This window comes from Rhododendron vialii, chromosome 3a (genome assembly GCF_030253575.1).
Source record: "Rhododendron vialii isolate Sample 1 chromosome 3a, ASM3025357v1".
NCBI lineage: Eukaryota > Viridiplantae > Streptophyta > Magnoliopsida > Ericales > Ericaceae > Rhododendron > Rhododendron vialii.
The window spans coordinates 29,277,087-29,296,244 of NC_080559.1; the positions used below are offsets into that span (position 1 = coordinate 29,277,087).

Below are 19,158 nucleotides of genomic sequence, written 5' to 3' on the forward strand. Positions count from 1 at the left end.
GTTTTATGTGTTCAGCACGCGTCACGATTTGGAGAGGATCCTCAGTCCGAAATTCTTCCTTATATTGAAGCCCAATCTCACTTTCACGTGATTAGAGACGGAGGCAGTAGTTCGAAAGGATCTACATTATTTGGATATTATGGAACACCACGTCCTCAATAAAAAAAACGGAAACAGATTCAAGTAACAACACCCAATTGATTGGCACTTAAAACTTGATTTGATTTAGTTAAGGATAGAGAGAACTTGTTGTGTGGAAGAAATTTGTACCATCAGATAACATAATGCAATGAGGACATGAATACATAGTTACAAGTTCAAAACTTCTTCTAAAGCAAATACTGTAGCTAATTGTGATTTCAAGAAGCAGGAACTAAATGGACATACTATGAAAGAGAGACAAAGATCACTGTAAATGCCAATGAGGCGTCCCGGACAGGATATCCATCATGGCTTTCTATCAAATGGATTACAGTTGGGCAAGGGAAAAAAAATTTGATACGGCTCTGTCAACTTCCAGCTATCTTTTTCTTCAAAGCTTCAATTTCAGCGGCTAGTTCCTTTCTGCTTGACTGAAAACCAAAGCAGCAACATTGTCACTTGTCAATAACGGGGGCCGGTGGAATTTTGGTTTAATGCGGACTCGGCTACAAAAATTAAAAAAGAAGCTAGAAGAATAAAAAAATATCAGCCAAGGAAAACACGATTTTGCATAGCTTTGAAGAAAAAAAAAACTTCCTTAGGAGTACTTGTAACATTAAATTGGAAGAAGAAACTTTAAAAAAAAAAAAACTTCCTTAGGAGTACTTGTTACATTAAATTGAAAGAAGAAAATTGTTTACAATATCTCCAATTTATGGCTTGGGACAGAGTTATCTTTTCTTATAGTAACACAGGAATCGGTATACACATTCAGTATCCAGATAGATCACAATAAGAGAACAAAATTTGGACATGAACCATGTGGGATCTGCAATGAGTTTACCTTAAAAAGAAGGTACCGGTACACAAACCATCCAGTATATCCAAGCCCAACCAACTCCGTGATTCTTGGAAGCTGGTTGTATGTAACAGTAGAAAGATAATACTTTAGAACAGTCTAATGAAATTTCACAACAGAAATCTAACCAACAAAGAAAATATGATTGCACTGCATCAGAAAAGCATTCATCCTAAATTGCTTCAGTTTGCTGCCAAGAAAATTGTTTAACCTTAGATGAGGGGAAAACACAGTTAGTTAAGCTAAATCACCTACCAAAGGAACTGAGTTGATGGCATCAACAACGATGGAAGACAACCACAGAGCAACTATTGGCCCACCCCCGTATAGAATGAGCATGTACTTGTCTTCAAGTGCATCCCACTGTCAAATGCAGAGGAGGAAACAGGACTTGAATCATCGAATAAAATCAAGCTATGAAAAGTAAATAGTATGTTCTCCGAGTCAAACTCTTGACTTATACTTTCACAGGAAACAGGCACAGCTTAACAGTCAAGCAGGACTTGATATTCCCAATTCTTTCAAGAGCTGATAGCAGTGACTTATTTTACCATGTGCATCTGAGGTAGGAACAGATTAGACAGATATATTACGAAGGGAATAGAGAGCCAACCTTTTCTTTTAGGTCTGAGAATCCCTCCCCGACTTCAGTAGAACCAGATGACTCCTCTGAAGAGGAGGCTTTGATTTGGAATAGGGTTAACCTGTTGGAACCTGTTTCAGAGGAAATAAACTTACGCCAACAATTTTCATGGGGTTCTTTTTAAGACCATTCTGGAGTTCTAAATGCAGACCATGAAAATCACATGAACAACACCAACCCCCCCCCCCCCCCCCCCCCGGCCCTTTTCTCAGGTTTCTTTTGGTGCTTAAGAATCAAGTTTCCAATCACAGGAAGAGATTTGACATCAAGAGCCACACCATTCACATGGGAATTCATTGGCGGACACAAGATTTGTACTTAGCTAGTATATATTGCTCTACTTGCTAGGTTTCAGAAAGGGACAAGATTGTGTGTATATGCGTTGCCACTATCTAATTTTATACCCGTGACCAAAGAATTATAGATATCACACATATAGCAATTTTAACAAGTTTACTATCACAAAGTGACTTGCAGGGGCCAATCCCATAGAAATTTCTAAATTAACCTGAAAAACCAGTACCATTAGGGGCAATGTACAGGGGCTGGGCACCCTTGACACTCGGTACCCGTTGTGCCTGCCCCCGCATGGAATTCTGCATCCTATCTATGGACTGACTAATATAAATCATTTGATTTTTGGTCAAAATCTCAGCTTGTACCAAGACATTAGAAAGGAAGATCAACTTTATTGACAAAAATCATTGACAACAACACAGAAACAACAGAAAAGGGGCAAGATACGTAGATAGCCAACTTCATGCACATGTTGATGTCCAAATCCTCTAGGAAAATCCACAAAAATATAAGCGCAAAGATAAAAAAAACAGTTGAGAATATACTTGAATGCTGCATTTCATTTATGTTCGTTTCACTATCTTTTGACGTTGGCTTGGCTAGAGCTGAGGGTGTATCAACTGTCTAAGATAAACATATGCCATGCCATGGTATTAGGTGGTGCAAATCCAAAGACAATCATAGAAGCCAGACTTTCCATGTTTTCTCCTATAAAAAGAAAAAGAAAAAGAAAAACTCTTAGCTGTTCAATTCACATAGCATTTGGACCTAAAGTCTTTTGGATAGCCCACTTTAGATCTGCCTAAGCCTTTAAAAAGTAACACTTTATTAGTCATGAATGATTCGAAATTTTTTAGCTCAAAACAGGCCAATTAAATGAAACCCGAAAAAATGGGAGACACAAACCTAATCAACTCGAAAGCTTTGGTTGACAGGCGCATATTCGCCCGATCGTAAGCGTAAAATCCTTCAATTTTCATTGATAAGTAACAAAAGAAATCGAATTTCGCGATGATTTGAATAGGGTTCCATCAAGTCACGCAGGACCGTGAATTTGCGAAAGCATCGAAGTCCCATATCAATCAAGAGAAACATATACATTCGAAGACACGAAGCTGAGGAGTGCTTGACAAGAGCTTTATTACCTGAGGAGTGCTTAAACGAAGCTGAAGCTGAAGCTGAGGTAGACGAAGAAGAAGCAGAGCGAGGAGAAACATACGGCAAAGCAGGAACCTGTGAGTACAAAGACTTCGACTTCTTAGAGAGTCTAGGCACTGCCATTGAAGAGACCCTAGCTGCTGCATAAGCTTGTGCCATGACGATTCACGGATCTACTCTCTCTCTCTCTCTCTCTGATTCTATATGTCACGTTGACCCCTCTCTCTCTCTCTCTCTCTTCGATTAGTTAAGGAAACCAGTCTAGAGCCGAGGTTTTGATTTCTTTGCCTCTCTCTTCGTTTTTCTTGGAGGCTAGCTAATTAGTAATTATTGAGCGTCAGAATTTGCTGTGAGGGTGTAAGGTTACGGTGCCTCGGGAACAGTCAATAATTTTTCCAACTGATTGATAGCACGTGTCATGATGACAGCTTCTGATTGGTCTGTCCTCTATTCGGAAAAGATACTGTATCACTCAGCAGCTCAGCTTCTGTTTCTGGTCGCACTATCCTTTCCACTGTCATCACATTCTCAGAGCATCTCCAATCCATTTTCATTTCCTCCAAAATAGAGTATGGATGTAACACATTGAGGGGAGATTTTGTAATTTATTCCATTTTTTCTTCACTTTTTGTACTTTTTGGGAGAATCTTTGAGGGACCCATCGTCCTTTTTAGAGTTTGGAGGAATTTTGTACTCCAAATTTACTTTTGATCCTCCATTTTTAGAGGATCAAATTTACTTTTGGAGGACCAAACTCTAAAAAGGACCGTGGATCCCTCAAAAATTCTCTCAAAAACTACAAAAAGTGAAGAAAAAAGAGAATAAATTATAAAATCTCCCCTCAATGTGTCACATCCATCCTCTATTTTGGAGAAATAGAGGTGGATTGGAGATGCTCCCTTAGGACAAATTCATGGAAGGATGATGGTGCTGGTGGTGGCTTGGTGCACAGCACCAAGCCGTGCGCCATCAGAGTTGTTCTTTCGGCAATCCAATAATTCAGATCTTATCTTCATCATGTAGCAACTGAAGTAAGTCTAACGGTACAGAAAAAATGTACAGATTTTGTGTGGGGCCCATTATGGATCCCACACAAATAATCCGAACCGTTTATTAAATGTAAAACAGTTTTTCAAGGGCCCTAGCGAAAAATCAGTTCAATCCGATACATATAGATGCTCAATCCAATCATCTAACTTTTGATTTCGATTCCCGGATAATGAAACATTCTATTATTGGATTGAGCATCTATAAGTATTTGATTGAACTGATTTTTCACGGGAGCCCTTGAGGCCCTTGAAAAACTGTTTTTAATTTAATGAACGGCTCGGATAATTTGAGTGGAACCCGTAGTGGGCCCCACACAAAATCTGTACGCAAAATCTGTACACTTTTTCAGTACCGTTAGACTTACTGTAGCAACTAAGCCGTTCATTGGCAAGAGAAAATCTGGACCACTGAATTGCCGAACGGACGATTCGGATGGTGCACAACACCCATGCAGAACAGCCACAGCAGCCACAACTAAGAATTCATAAGTAATCCAACGAAAGCCATTCCAAATCTTGGAGTAATTGGAGGTTTGCCCGGTCATTAATTTAACAGTCCCAAAATTAGTCGAGGTGGGTGTAAGTTTACCCGGACATCCGGTTACCAAAAAAAACAAACAAACAAACAAAGAATTCAATATAGCTATCCTTTCGTGTATAGATATTTTCACAGCTTTTATTGCCTATATTCAATTACAGTTCTTGCTCATTACGAATGTCCTAACAAATTGAAGCAGTGCTTATTGCACGGGTTGGACCTGGATCACAAATATACATTCGAGAATTTCAGACGAACAACAAATAAATCCAGCATCCCATTCTGCTTCATTTGGAAGAGTTATTGGCCAGAATTAATCTTCTCTGACTTTCGTTGTGTCTGAAAGTTTGAAACTCCTAAATTCATCTTCTGTTAAGCCAGCTCATTAAGGAGCTGTTAAGTAGGAAACTGACAGTGATGTGTGTTTCTTTTGGGTCTTAGTGGTATAAATAGTAAAGGGCCAATGCTTTGTAAGAACAACGAAAAACAGATTCAGTAAAATGAAATTGGTTTACTTCTCTCTTTAGCTTTTCTTTATGGTATCAGAGCGTTCTGACGCAAGTCCTTCAACTCGATCCTGAGGCTTCTTCTTCAAAGATTCAAGGACAGATTCAGACATTTGTGTTCAGTAAGCCTTGATTTCTTTCAGTATTGAACGTAAGAATGACAGAGTCATCTTCTTCAGCTACAATTCCACCTGCCCTAGCATTTTTAGTTTCTAATTTTCATTCCTTGGTGAACATTAAATTGGATTCTGGAAATTATTTGTTGTGGAAAACGCAAGTGATCAATGCTTTTCGTGCGAATGGTTACATAGGCTTTTTAGATGGGAGTACACAATGTCCTTCTTCTACGAATCAAGATTCTTCGAATAATGTTGTCGTGAATCCAGAATTTACCAAGTGGATGTTGATTAATAATCAACTTTTATCGTGTTTGACTGCAAGCTTGTCTTCAACAACCCTACCTCATGTTCTAGGGTTTGAAAGTGTCTCACAAGTCTGGTTTTCATTGGCTCAGAGGTTTAATTCTCTTTCTAAGTCACGAATTCATGAGTTGAAAAGCCGATTGTACAATGTAAGTAAGACTGGATCAATGGATAGCTATATTGATGAAATTAGAAGTCATGCACAGAAATTAGAGGCTGTAGGGCATCATGTACCTGATGATGATTTGGTGTTTTACACTCTGAATGGTTTGCCAAAAGAAGAATTTAAACAGCTTAGAACAGCTATTGATGCTAGAGGTGGAGATATTACATTTGAGGAGTTAACCACAATTCTTCATTCTGAGGAGGCAAGACTTCATAAGGATGAGTCAACTTCGGCCAAGGTTTTTGTTACAACATCCAAACCACCTGAAATACCTAAGAATCAACATTTTGACGCAAATGCATCAACTAGTTCTCTTATGTATCCTGAGAGTAGTGGAGGTTCTTCTTTTCAAGCTCAAATGTTTCAACCAATCAATGGACCTGGACCATTCTATCCACAATCTTTTCCTAAGTCTAATAGAAACAACTCTTATGATGGAGGTTTTAACAGAAATAGAGGAGCAAGAAGTTTTAACTTTGGAGGCAATCAAAGGCCTGAATGTCAGATTTGTGGCAGGAATAACCACACAGCACTGTACTGTTATTACAGACAAAATCTGCAGTTTCAGCCTCCTAATCTGCATTATCAATCGTCTCCTTACATGAATGGAAGACCTGGTCCTTTATCTTGGTATGGGCATCAAGGGGGTTATTCAGGTTTTACTCCACCAGGTGGTTTTTCAGGCTTTACTTCACCAAGTTTTGCACCTTCACCACAGAATTCTGCACTTCGACATAATGTCTACACTAGTTTTAATGGGCAGTTTGGAGGGGGTAATGGTCATTACCCTGGACACTCTACTTCTCAGTTTTCTAGACCTTCTATTGCTACTACCTGTCCTCCACCAGTGGCAAATATGGTTAGTTATGGAGGACACCAAGGACTACATAATACTTCTAGTATGGGTTCTTCTACAGTCCCTCCAAACTGGTACTTTGACAGTGGGGCATCAGCTCATGTTACTAATGATTTGGCTAATCTTCAACTCCATCAGCCTTGCCATGCAGGAGAGGGTGTTATTGTTGGCAATGGAACTTCTGTTCCAGTGTCTTATTCTGGTAAAGGTCTTTTGCCTACTCCTAACATCAATTTCAAACTTAATCATGTATTGCATTCACCTGCCATTACTCACAATCTTTTGTCTGTTTATCAATTTGCAAAAGACAATAATTGTTCCCTAATCTTTGACTGTAATGGATATGTGATTCAGGACAATCACACTCTCCAAGTTCTTCACAAGGGGCCATGCCATCAGGGTTTGTACCCAATTCAGACCTCCTGTAGTGCTGTTTCTTCTTCCCCAGCTTCTCAAGTTCTTTTCAGTTCTCATGTGTCTTCAGCTTCTGTTTGGCATCAAAAGTTAGGACATCCAAGTCTTTCTCTATTTCTGTCATTAATAAAACAGTTTCAATTGCCTGTTCATAAGCCATTTGATGTGACTTGTTTCAGTTGTAATCAAGCAAAAAGTCATAAACTTCCTTTTCCTATTTCTGTTACTACTTCTGTTAAGCCTTTTGATCTTTTACATATGGACGTGTGGGGACCTGCTCCTGTCCCTTCTGTGCAAGGATTTAGGTACTATTTGCTCATAATTGATGATTTTAGTAGGTATTCTTGGTTGTTCCCATTACATTACAAGTCTGAAGTGAAAATTGTACTTACACAATTCAAAACTTATGTCCAAACTCAGTTTGACACTCCCGTTAAGACTGTGAGATCTGATAATGGAGGAGAATTTGTGAATAATTATCTCAAGCAATTGTTTTTGCTGTATGGAGTTATTCATCAAACTTCTTGTCCGCATACTCCTGAACAAAATGGTGTAGTAGAACGAAAGCATAGACATCTCATAGAAACCACTCTAACCTTACTCATTCATGCTGGTTTGCCTACACATTTTTGGCTTGAAGCTTTGACAACTGCTATTTTTTTAGCCAATAGGTTGCCTCATAGTTCTCTGCAATATCAAATTCCTTATACCTTACTTTTTCATACAGCTCCAGATTACTTTGCTTTAAAACCTTTTGGTTGTGCTTGTTTTCCATGGTTGAAACCATATAATACTCATAAGCTTCTTCCAAAGTCTGTTCCCTGTATATTTTTAGGATACTGCTCTACTTCCAAGGGATATCGTTGTTATGATCCTGTTCATGATAAAGTCTATGTGTCAAGACATGTGAGATTTGAAGAAACATGTTTTCCTTTTCAGGATCTCGTAGCTGGGGCTTCCTCTTCTACTAATAATTCAGTCTCTTCTTCGTCTTTTCCTATTTCTCTTACTTCTTTTGATAATATTGTTGTCCAAGTTCCTTTGTCTTCATCTGTGACTTCTTCTCTTGTCTCTTCTGAGTCTTCTTCCTCTGATTCCTCTCATGCTGTCATACCAACGATCACTCCTCTTGTTCAAGAGTCTTCTTCTTCTGCTGCATTAGTTCCTCAGTCTTTTGATACTCCTGCTTCTACATCTTCTGCATTAGTTCCTTCTTCGATAGTTTCTTCTATTCCCTTGGTTCATCCTATGACCACTAGGTCTAAAGCAGGTATTTTTAAACCCAAACATCCCCTATCTCTGTTTACCTCTATTGCTCCAACTGCTGAACCTAAAACCTTTACAGAAGCTATCAAACACTCTGTCTGGCAGCAGGCTATGGCTGAGGAATATGAAGCCTTGGTCAAACAAGGAACATGGACTTTGGTTCCTCCTTCTTCTCATGGAAACATTATAGGGTGCCAATGGATATACAAGATTAAAAGACATTCCGATGGCTCTATAGCACGGTACAAGGCTAGACTTGTCGCCAATGGTAATCAACAACATGAGGGGATGGATTTCACAGAGACTTTTAGTCCTGTTATCAAGCAACCCACTCTTCGAATTGTCTTAAGTTTGGCTGTACACTATCATTGGCCTTTGAGACAATTAGATGTCTCTAATGCCTTCTTACATGGTCTTATTTCAGAAGATGTGTATATGAAACAGTCATTGGGTTACAAGGATCCTCTTCATCCAAATCATGTGTGCAAATTAACCAAAGCTCTTTATGGTCTTAAACAAGCTCCACGAGCGTGGTTTGCCATGTTTTCTTCTTATCTTCTTTCTCTGGGGTTTGTTTCCAGCAAAGCTGATACCTCATTGTTTGTTCTTCATCAACATTCAGCAGTCACTTTGGTTTTGATATATGTTGATGACATTATAGTTACTGGGAGTGATTCTACCTTTATCTCCACTCTTGTTCAGTCTTTGAGCTCTAAGTTTGTTATGAAAGATTTGGGAGATTTGCATTACTTTCTGGGGCTTGAAGTGACATCCACTGCGAATGGTCTTTTTTTGTCTCAAGCTAAATATGCCTCTGACATCTTAATCAAAGCGGGCATGGAGGATTGCAAACCCAGTTCTTCTCCTATTTCTGCTAAAAAGCCTAGTGATCCTAATGATCCTCTTTTCCCTGATGTTCATTTGTTCAGATCCTTGGTTGGTTCTCTTCAATATCTTACTTTAACTAGACCTGAAATTTCTTTCTCAGTCAATGTCGTCTGTCAACATATGCACCAGCCTAAATTGAGTCATTTTGGGGCTGTTAAAAGGATTCTCAGATACATTAAGGGCACTCTCACTCAAGGTCTTCATTTTACTGCTGGTTCTTTAGTCCTCACTGCCTTTGCTGATGCTGACTGGGCAGAACGAGCCTTGAAATCGGCAGAATCTTGGACAACGGACACCCATGCACGATCTCTTCATCAGATAAAACTTTTCTTTTCACCAGACAAATCTTCTGCCAGGGGGATAAAGATCAAACTGAGCGTTAATAGTTAGGGATTATATTTAACGGGACAGAGAACATTCTTTCTGAAATTTGAGCATGTCAAGACTCAGCCTAGACCATTACACAGCAGAAGATTGCTGGCAACGAAGGAAAGATGATGCAGTTCAAACAATACTAACTCCATGCAAAAAGAAAAACACACTCTTGATTTGGACAGTTTGCTTTGAATGAAGCATATCTCTAGACTCTCTAGCAAAAGTTAATGAAGAAAGCACTGCTGTTTTGGAGAAAAATGGAGGAAGTAATTCACTTTTTAACAAAATCCTTCCCCTGTGCAGATAGATAAACATAGAACAGCTCTTGAATTCTAGACTCGAATCATAAATGAACAACTAACTTCATAAACAACTATACCCTGCACCGTGAAAAGTGATTGATAGCGTAATCATTGCGCGAATGCCAAAATGATAATGGTCCCTGAACCTAATGTTGACATTTATGTTTGAGATGTATCTGATCGCCATCACCGTGAAACATCCAGAAGTTCTTCTGCATTTCTTTTGTCATGCTCACACCAAGTAAAGATCACCTAGATACAAAAAAACCATCTCCATCATAGGTTCAGCAGCCATGCGTTGCCTTCGAAACCAAATCTCAAGAATAATGAGAGGACAGCATCAATAGTGGATTAAAAACCATTCCTCCACTTAAAAAGATCTATGCTATTCTTCTGCAAGGAGTATTGAGCACTTCTTCATAGGGTTACCAGTAATCATCACATGAGCAGATGCCATTCTGGAAATGATGAAACCGGTTCATATCCCTGACTACTATGTCTCGTTCAACAATCTTGGAGATTAGCTTGATAGCGATATGGCAATCCCCACATACACGTAGATTCTTGGTAATCCTGATTGGTGTTCCAGGTTTCGTATTAATTATAACAAAGACAATTGCTAACTTCTCACTATGAACAACTAAGTGATTTTCCTTATCCTCTTCCTCCACATCGTGAAGGGCAGAGTCCGTCTTGGGGACGTACCCTACCTCTTTCATCTTCCCCAGTAATACATCCAACTCTTCATAGATCTTCTTTGATTGGGGATGTGATTGGTCACCAGCAAGAAAGCTGTGCACCCGGCGATTTAGCTCAACGTTGCTAATGCCAGGAACTTTCTTGATTCCTTTGCCCTTCATGATTGATCTAATGGTGGTAACATCTTCCCATCTACCGGCCTTGGCATAAATATTTGATAACAAGACGTAATAACCTGCATGCTCAGGAACTAATTGGAAAAGATGATCTGCAGCTTGAAGCCCAATATTCAAGTTGGAGTAAACGCGACAAGAACTCAACAAAGCCCCCCATATCCTCTCATTTGGCTCCATTGGCATCTTTTTTATGAAACCGTAGGCCTCATCTATTAGCCCAGCACGTCCTAATAGATCAACCATGCAAGCACAGTGTTCTAACCTGGGCATTCGCCTGTACTCCTCAGTCATTAGCTTATAGCAATATCTTCCCTCTTCCAACAATCCTGCGTGGCTGCATGCAGAGATAACGGAAACAAAGGCGATATGATCTGGAGTGGGACCTGACGCCAGCATTTTCAAAAATAGAGCCACAGCAATGCGACCTTTTCCGTTCATGCCATAACCAGAAATAATCGAAGTCCATGACACAACATCCCGGTACAACATCTCATTAAACACTTTTCTCGCATCATCTAAACAACCACACTTTGCATACATGTTTATCAAGGCATTTTCCAACAACAGATTGGGTCGAAGCCTCTTCCTTTCCACGTACTCATGGATCCTTCGCCCTAGCAAAAGAGCTGAGAGGTCGCCACAAGCAGGAAGAACACTGGCAACAGTAACTGCATCAGGTTCTATCCCACAAGCTTCCATCTCCAAATAAACTTCAACTGCTGACATAGACATCGAATTACTAACATACATAGCAATCATCACATTCCACGACACAACACTATCCTTATCCGATTTCATAAACAGTTCCTTAACAAAAGACACATTTTCAGCAGTTGCATTACTTACAGCAGGCAAGAGGCCAGCCATTGTGCTAGCATTAGGCTTTACGCTTAAAACTTCCATTTCTCGACAAACTGCCAACGCATCATCAAACCGCCCATATTGCGCGTACCCGGTAATCAACGAATTCCAAGAAACCGCATCTCTTTCGGGCATTTCATCAAGCACCCTGCGAGCTTCCAGTAAACAACCGCATTTCCCATACAAAGCAACCAGACCATTACCCACAAACAGATTTGAATCTACACCTACTCTTACAACAGAACCATGAACTTGGATCCCTGCCCGTAAATTCTCGGTCCCAGAACAAGCTTTTAAAACAAAAGGGAAGGTATAGTGATCAGGGTAAATACCATAACTAGACTTGCTCTTGTATACAAGAAGAGCGTCTTGGTATAAACGGTTGTTCACGTAGCTTCTGATCAAGACATTCAAAAGGACGACGTTTTTGTCGGTTATTTCGTCGAATAGGTGGTGGGTGATGCTGGGTTGGCCGCAAGCTGCGTAAGCTCGCATGAGTTTGATGGCAATGGATGGGTTTGAGCGTAGGGTTTGGTCGAAGATGATCTTGGAATGGAGGCTTTTTAACGTTCTGATATCTGGGTGTTTGTCCAAAATTTGGCGACAGATATCTTCATTAATGATGGCTGTGTTTTGTTGAGGAGATTTGGGTGGTTGGAGTGGTGGAAGGCGGGTTCGTGGTTGAATGGCGGTTGAAAACTTGCGGGGAATAAGAAGCGGGTTTGTGAGTTTCATCAGTCGTCAAGTGATTCGATTATTCTCTCCATAAAGCTTTGATGGAAGCCGAGAAACTGTTCAAGCTTTCAAGTACCTTTGAATAAAATGTTTTCTGGCCACAAAGTTCAACACTTTTCCGCCGGAACATGGCAAGCTGTGGCCGCATCGTTTGACATGCTAGAACCTTGTGGCTGCAGGGTCGGAGAAGGCCGCAACATTAGACAAGGCTTGATGTGGCTTAACATTATAAATCAAATGAGCCGAGTAATTCAAGCTTATTTTGTTTATGTAACAAATTAATCCCGAAGAAGCAAATACAAACTCAAATACCTTAACTCGTTTATATGCTACAGTTGAGTTGAGCCACTGTATGAATACGATTAGACTTGTTACAAACTCATTTCACACCGACTTTTATCGAATCAAAGGTCTTCACAATTGGCTAAAGATCACCATGAACTCCCTCAACAAGTCTATATGCACCACTTGACAACTATCAGATAAAGAAAGCAAGCCATATAGTTCACGGACCAAAAGAGAACAGCGGGACAGGCTAGCAGCCTTGTTCTCTTTGCTTTTCAAAAAGCATTTTAAAAAAAATATCCCATAGATTCCCTCTACTTTCAACATTTCTCTCTCTATCTCTCTCCACTTATTACCCCTACTATTTTTCAAAAAAAAATTCAAATCCAAATCCAAACACAGCCAGTGTTTGGATTTGGATTTGAATTTTTTTTTGAAAAATAGTAGGGGTAATAAGTGGAGAAAGATAGAGAGAGAAATGTTGAAAGTAGAGGGATATGTGTAGAATGTAGAGACAGCAAAAGATTGTATTCAATTGCAGAGCTGAGGAACAAACCTGAATCTAGGATACATCTTATTATACAATACTACAAGTACATGGTAACCATATAAGCTTAGTGATACAACATTTGGAGGTCAGACAAGTTTAAGGTACTAAAACATTATCATTGGCTCAAGATGAATAACTCTAATGGGTAAGACCAGTTAATCTGGGTTGAAGCTACTGCATGCATGTGATGTTCCATTGGCACAAGCATGAAGGCTAATTGTTATTACATACAAATTTGTGCGTGCGTGATTCGTTATTCAGGCAAATCAGAAGTGTTGCTGAACCTTTTGCATCACCCGTCGTCTTGAAACAAAGCCTTAGAAACCGAAACGGAGGGGTTACTCCCGCTATGTTTACTCCCCATCATAGGGGTCTCACATACTACTGGGGTCTCACAGACTACATCGCGGTTCCCCGTACTTCGTTCCTTCCTTTTTGGCCGTCTCTTCAAAGACTCAGATTTTGCTCTTATTGCCTTTGGGGGCTGCTTCGGTGCCCAAACCCTCTGTAAATCTGGCACCCAAGTTGTGAAGGAAACAAATCTTCGAGCCCTCTCTCTCCTCTCCTGAGCCTCACTTAACTTGCGGGCATGCTCCGCTGTCTTGACATCTGGGGGACTCTCCAAATCATGTTCCGGTGGTTGGGAGGACTCGTCTTCTGCTGACATAGAATCGTGAATTCTGTTAGTTTCAGCCGTTGCACATCTGTCTTTCTCTCTCCAAGAGTGATTACTGTCCTCGCTGTTGAGTAGCAAATTCGGGTACTCATTTTCATCACTATACGGCAGCAGATCCATTTGTGCATAGATTTTATTTACTACATTCGCAAGAACATGTGAGTACCTGCAAATGTAGGAATTCAAACATCATTTAATCTAAGTGCTGCTTCTAACTTCAGGTGATAATGCCATAATGATCAGCGTCTTTGCAAAAAGAAAGCTATGACGCAATGAAGCTTATAATCTTTCTGAAGGACCTAGAAACAATTAGAAGCTAGTGATGACGTTGAATGTCTTCAGGACTGTTTGTATGCTCTATGCAATATATACTTTTAGTCCAAGACTCCAAGGAATATGCAAAATACACTTTTCGTACAGGAATATGCAAAACCAGTCCATCTCCAGAAGCAACATCCAGTAGAAACAGTACAAATTAGTTTCAGCAATATGCTTTCAGTACTAGCGTATAACATGGTTACTGTCATTTTGCCTTTCTGGACTTTCTTTAAGTATAATAAGAACTTAAAAGTCCTAGTCGTAATCGGCAACCTGTTAACAGATCCACAAAGAAGGAGATTAACATGATTCAGAGCCCAATGAGGAAAAGGGCTTGATAAAGAGCTAACAGGAGATGTAATCTAAATTTGATGTATTTTAAGTTTGAATTTCTTTGACCAATTTTCAATATGAAACGAATTGTGACCAAAAGATCAAGTTTCTATGAGCAAAATGAATGCTTACGTACCTCTAAAATACCAAGAAAGAAAATACTATTGGATCAATATCTCAAGTTTCTTTACTCACATTTCTGTATACATCTGCATGCTTTACAACTGCCTAAAAAACATGCATATGCTCCTATCTAAGTTAAAGTAAGAATGCAAAGAAACGGGTTTCTGGACAAGTAAAAAATAATTTAGAAAAATGTTAATGTTACTCTACTTATAAAAAGCTCAAGTATTTGTTAATTTGGGGCCTTTACACATGTCATACCTGGTCTTTATGGTTTTCTCAACATAGTCATACAGGCTCAGATGCCCATGAAAGCCTCCATCCACAATGTACTGAATAATATCCAAAAGCAAGCAAATCTGCTTCACAAGGTTGCGTTTTGTAGATGAATCAATAGTTGCTGCAACCTCTGACCTGAGTATCTCCATCCGAAGCAAGATTTGCAATTCATATCTAGCACTAATTAAGGAAAATGCTATAAAAGTTGGAGCTAAAGTATTATCTTGTGAGAACATATTTTCTTAACAAAAGCACCAATGTATGCCCCATAGCAGATTCAATTTGTCATCCAATAAAACAAATCAAAGTATGTTACGAATATGTAAGTGTGTAAAGAAGTTTAAGGATACTCTCTAACTATTTTTTCCAAAGCAAAACTTGTAGATCCTGAATCAGATGCAGAAATGGATGGATCATTATCCTTGTGCTTCTCCTTCATTTCCTTGGGCTCCTTCAGTAGAAGTTTTGTCAAATTACCTGCAATTATCTTGTCACGAGAATCATCTGATTTTACTGCTGGGCTTCTATTCTCCCTGGTATTATCGGCTTCATTCTTTTGGTATAACCAGTAAATGGACAAGTTTACAACTCGTTCAGCCAATATTTGCAAGTCCACTCCTTTGGATTCAAGTCCATCTTGAATCTTCTTAGGAAGATTACTGAAGAAGGATTCCAAAGTCTCTGAACAAGAAGCAAAAGCAGTTCCTCCTTGTATTTTAAAAGGTTCATCTGAAGAAAACAAGGGGATCATTTGTTCACTGTCTTGGTCTGTGCCAGTTACTCTTGGATCTATTTCTCCTTCAATGTGATGACCTAACTTTGATTCATCTGGTTCGGCTAAGCAATCGGAGCTACCCTTGGTGACCTGTTTAACCCAGCATTTCAAAAACTTCAACTTCTTTGACTTGTTAAATTTGCAGGCGAAGTAAGCCTCCTCCAACTCAAATTCGGAGCATTCGAAGGCTGCCTTATAGAAGGAGATCCAGGTTAGGTCCTGGAAAACTTGTTTACTGTTCTTCTTTCTAATTGGATCACCTAGTGGGATTTTATTTCTGGATGACAAAGTTCCTGATTGAGAGCTAGCGCTATTTGCATTGTGCGAAAGAGCATAGAGCTTGCAAACATTATCATCTGACTTGGGAAATTCCAGTCCCCGAAACTGAGACTCCATGACATGCTCGTCATCTAGGAGAGAGAGAAGAGCCAAATGAGCTGTATAAGGCTTGAGGATACCCATGAATGACTCCCCATTTCCATTTGAAAGAGACACTATAGCCCTGTACCCTTTTCTACAAAGAAAACTTAACAGAATTTGCCATATAGGTGTGGTTTCTCTATGAACAAACTCACCCATTTCATTCGAGAGTATTTCAAGAACCCTATCAACGAAAAAATTGCAACGTTTTTTCTTCTTACTTTTCCACGATTCTCCCAAATGGGTTCGCACCAGAACGAGATTAGATGTGCCCCCCTCAATTCTCACATCCTTATTGCACTTTTGAACAGCTTTAATACGAAGCTTTGTATTTCCATGATCAAATTGTCCACGAAATATTTTATCTTGTTCAAGTGCTTCACTCTCCAAGTTTCTGAATTCTCGGGTATGCACAATATCAGCAGGCATAAGTCTAGGTAGCTTCTTCAAATTGAGCAATTCAAGATCACAGCAATTGCATTCTAAGGGTTTTCCACTCACATCTGAGATCTCAAGAGTCAGATGTGCATTGACAGGTTTACATAAGTCATTACGATACAGATTGTTTGATGAATTGCCAATCATTGGGTAAATCATATCAAATGGGATAATAGCAGAACCCAATACAATTGAATCAGTTGAACAAAACCCCCAACCTAAACTCCTAATCCCATTTCTGAGCAACTCCATTTCCACCTCATGTTCATCTATCTCCACCTTTTCTACACTATCCTCGACATCAAACTTAACATCAATCCAGCTACAGTGGATATCTCTATCAGCATATGCATCATTCACACCACTAAAATGCTCACGAAATTTCTTGCAAAACGCATCCACGTTCATCAACAACTCATTCTCCACATCAACATTCATAAATTCCGCTAAACATCTCAGCGATCTACTGACTGGCGACAAAACCAGAACCAAATTTGATCGAACAAAAATGGGGGATTCGTTCAACATACCTGAAAGATCTTCTTCCCCTCGCAGCTCCCAAGCATAATCATGCGCGATCCGAAGCAGGGAACCAGTCACGTGCGAGGCACGAGGTGGTGAATTCACCAATTCTGTTGTGATCGGGGAGTTGGAGAGAGAAGTTAGGGTTTCGGAGAGGGAAGTTAGGGTTTCGAAGGGGCCGTTGAAGGAGAGGGAAGCTGGGGAGGGTTTGTTGAGGAGGAGGCGGTGGAGGGAGGAGGAGGAGAGGAGGGGAGAGAGGGAGGAGAAGAAGAGGTTGAAAGCGAAGAGAGAGGAGGAGAGAGGGGGGAAGGTGAGGAGGGTACGGGCGGCGGCGAGGATGGGGGTGAGGTAATTAGGGTTTTGGAGGAGGGGGTGGAGGTCGATGAGGAGGACTATGCGCTCTGTTTGGGAGTAATTTGTGGGGTCTGCCATTGGAGATCTGATCTGAGGTTTTGGAGTAGTGGGGTTTGAAATTTGGGGTAGAAGAAGAAGAAGAGAGGTTTGGGTAAAGGGAGAGGTAGGCTAACGTGCGCTGGGGAGTTTGAATGCCGCTGTTTGGCGGGAAAGGGAGAAGGAAGATTTAATTAATATTTCAGTAAAAAAGGCTAAACACAAAACTTAAAGGATTTGGTTGGAATTTCAGTTTAGTTTAGTTTTGGTAGTGAATGGAGAGATAAATATAATAATGATTGAAGATAGGGATAATAATTGGAGAGAAATAGAGAGAGATGAGAAAGTAATAATTGAAAAAATAAGATAATGATTGGAGAAAGAAATAGGATAATGATTGAAAACAAAATTAAAACTAAAACTAAACGGTGAACCGAACAAAATTTATAAAAAATTATTAAGCCAAAACACTCTATAATAGTACTTTATTCATTAATTAAATGTGGTTGATCTTGATAAGTAGTGACTGGCGGTGACGCTAGGAATTTAGAAACGTGTGGTCATTCATAAGCATAAATTCTCCAATCAATTATAAATAAAAAAATCAATAGAATGACAATGAGTAATAATCTAGTTTGACAAAAAACACATAAAAGCTCGACAAATATTTCAACCCACCTCACGCTCGATCGGCGCCGATTTTGTTAAATTTTTCGGGTATCAAAAAAAAATTGAAGAAATCCAATCGGAATCGGTTAGACATTATCCTGTTTTGGTACCCGCCCCGAAATTATTTTATGCATAAAAATCTATTTTTATTCTTTTATTTTTACCCTTACAACTTGAAACACCACATAAAATTTTAACTATTTCTTCCATTTTGCTTTCAGGTAGTAGGTTAAGTTGCAATAATTATTTCTTGAACTTTTATTATTTGTGCTCATTTTTCTAAAGTCTAGAGCATATTTTTTCAATAATAAAAAAATAGAAAAATTTTCAAAATAATACCTGAACTATAGATTCAATGTTCCATAAACACTTTGAACTTTATTATATTTCAATTAGGCACCTGTGTTTTACAAAACCTCCAAATTAAAGCACCTACCGTTAAATTTCGTCTATAAGGTCAAAAATGTGGGACGTGGAAGGCTCTCCCATTAAATACCCCATTTGGAACACAAAACCAGCCCCAAAAGTTGTAGACAATCAAAGCCCCTCCCCAAATCAAAACTCTCTCTTCTCCCTCAAACCACTGCATCACCGGCACTACCACCATGGCAGTATGGCACCATGACCGAGACCACTAATTTCTCCAACCACTCTCTAATAGTAACATAATTCATTCCCCACTCAAACAAGATTCCCACAAACAACAAATAAAACTCCCCATAAATCTTATTCAACCTTCAAACCCATTTTTCATCATCTCCATCTCCGTTCATACCATTCCATGACCGCAATGAAAAAGCAAAAATCACCATACCTCCTCTCCGAGTCCTCGACCGCCTCGACTCAAACCCACTTGACAGTAAATCATTCTCCCTCGTCTGCAAATCCTTCTACTCCGTCGAGTCCCACCACCACACCACACTCAAGCTCCTCCGCTCCGACCACCTTAAAAAGACCCTGACCCGGTTCCCTTTGTGACCCACCTCAATTTATCCTTCTCTCCGCTGCATCACCAACGCCTCCGTCTAC

General features: G+C 39.7%; 3 protein-coding genes across 7 annotated transcripts; all 3 read right to left on the reverse strand.

Annotated features, from left to right (window-relative positions):
* Positions 1-254: 254 nt before the first annotated feature.
* On the reverse strand, positions 255-3,402 carry LOC131319708 (protein CURVATURE THYLAKOID 1A, chloroplastic-like). 4 transcript variants are annotated; one of them, XM_058350096.1, is made up of 6 exons: positions 3,086-3,209; positions 2,486-2,648; positions 1,614-1,714; positions 1,256-1,363; positions 986-1,057; positions 255-572 (listed from the first exon to the last, which is right to left on the reverse strand). In XM_058350096.1, exons 2-6 carry the CDS (start codon positions 2,496-2,498, stop codon positions 510-512), a joined length of 357 nt encoding a protein of 118 aa, XP_058206079.1. In that variant the 5' UTR covers positions 2,499-2,648; positions 3,086-3,209; the 3' UTR covers positions 255-509. The 4 variants fall into 4 exon arrangements, with proteins under 4 accessions (XP_058206079.1, XP_058206078.1, XP_058206076.1 ...); XM_058350095.1 differs by lacking the exon at positions 2,486-2,648 and having other exon boundaries at positions 255-668; positions 3,086-3,402; XM_058350093.1 differs by lacking the exon at positions 2,486-2,648 and having other exon boundaries at positions 3,086-3,400.
* A 6,053-nt stretch (positions 3,403-9,455) lies between these two features.
* Positions 9,456-12,547, reverse strand: LOC131319711 (putative pentatricopeptide repeat-containing protein At3g49142). 2 transcript variants are annotated; one of them, XR_009198023.1, is made up of 2 exons: positions 9,958-12,546; positions 9,456-9,549 (listed from the first exon to the last, which is right to left on the reverse strand). XR_009198023.1 is itself a non-coding variant. In XM_058350097.1 (1 exon), the coding sequence occupies exon 1, from the start codon at positions 12,349-12,351 to the stop codon at positions 10,306-10,308; it is 2,046 nt and encodes a 681-aa protein (XP_058206080.1). In that variant the 5' UTR covers positions 12,352-12,547; the 3' UTR covers positions 9,766-10,305. The 2 variants fall into 2 exon arrangements, 1 of the variants encoding a protein (XP_058206080.1); XM_058350097.1 differs by lacking the exon at positions 9,456-9,549 and having other exon boundaries at positions 9,766-12,547.
* Positions 12,548-13,149: 602 nt separating this feature from the next.
* On the reverse strand, positions 13,150-17,571 carry LOC131319712 (uncharacterized). Its single transcript, XM_058350098.1, has 3 exons — positions 15,266-17,571; positions 14,898-15,089; positions 13,150-14,028 (listed from the first exon to the last, which is right to left on the reverse strand). Exons 1-3 carry the CDS (start codon positions 17,500-17,502, stop codon positions 13,479-13,481), a joined length of 2,979 nt encoding a protein of 992 aa, XP_058206081.1. The 5' UTR covers positions 17,503-17,571; the 3' UTR covers positions 13,150-13,478.
* Between the last annotated feature and the right edge of the window lie 1,587 nt (positions 17,572-19,158).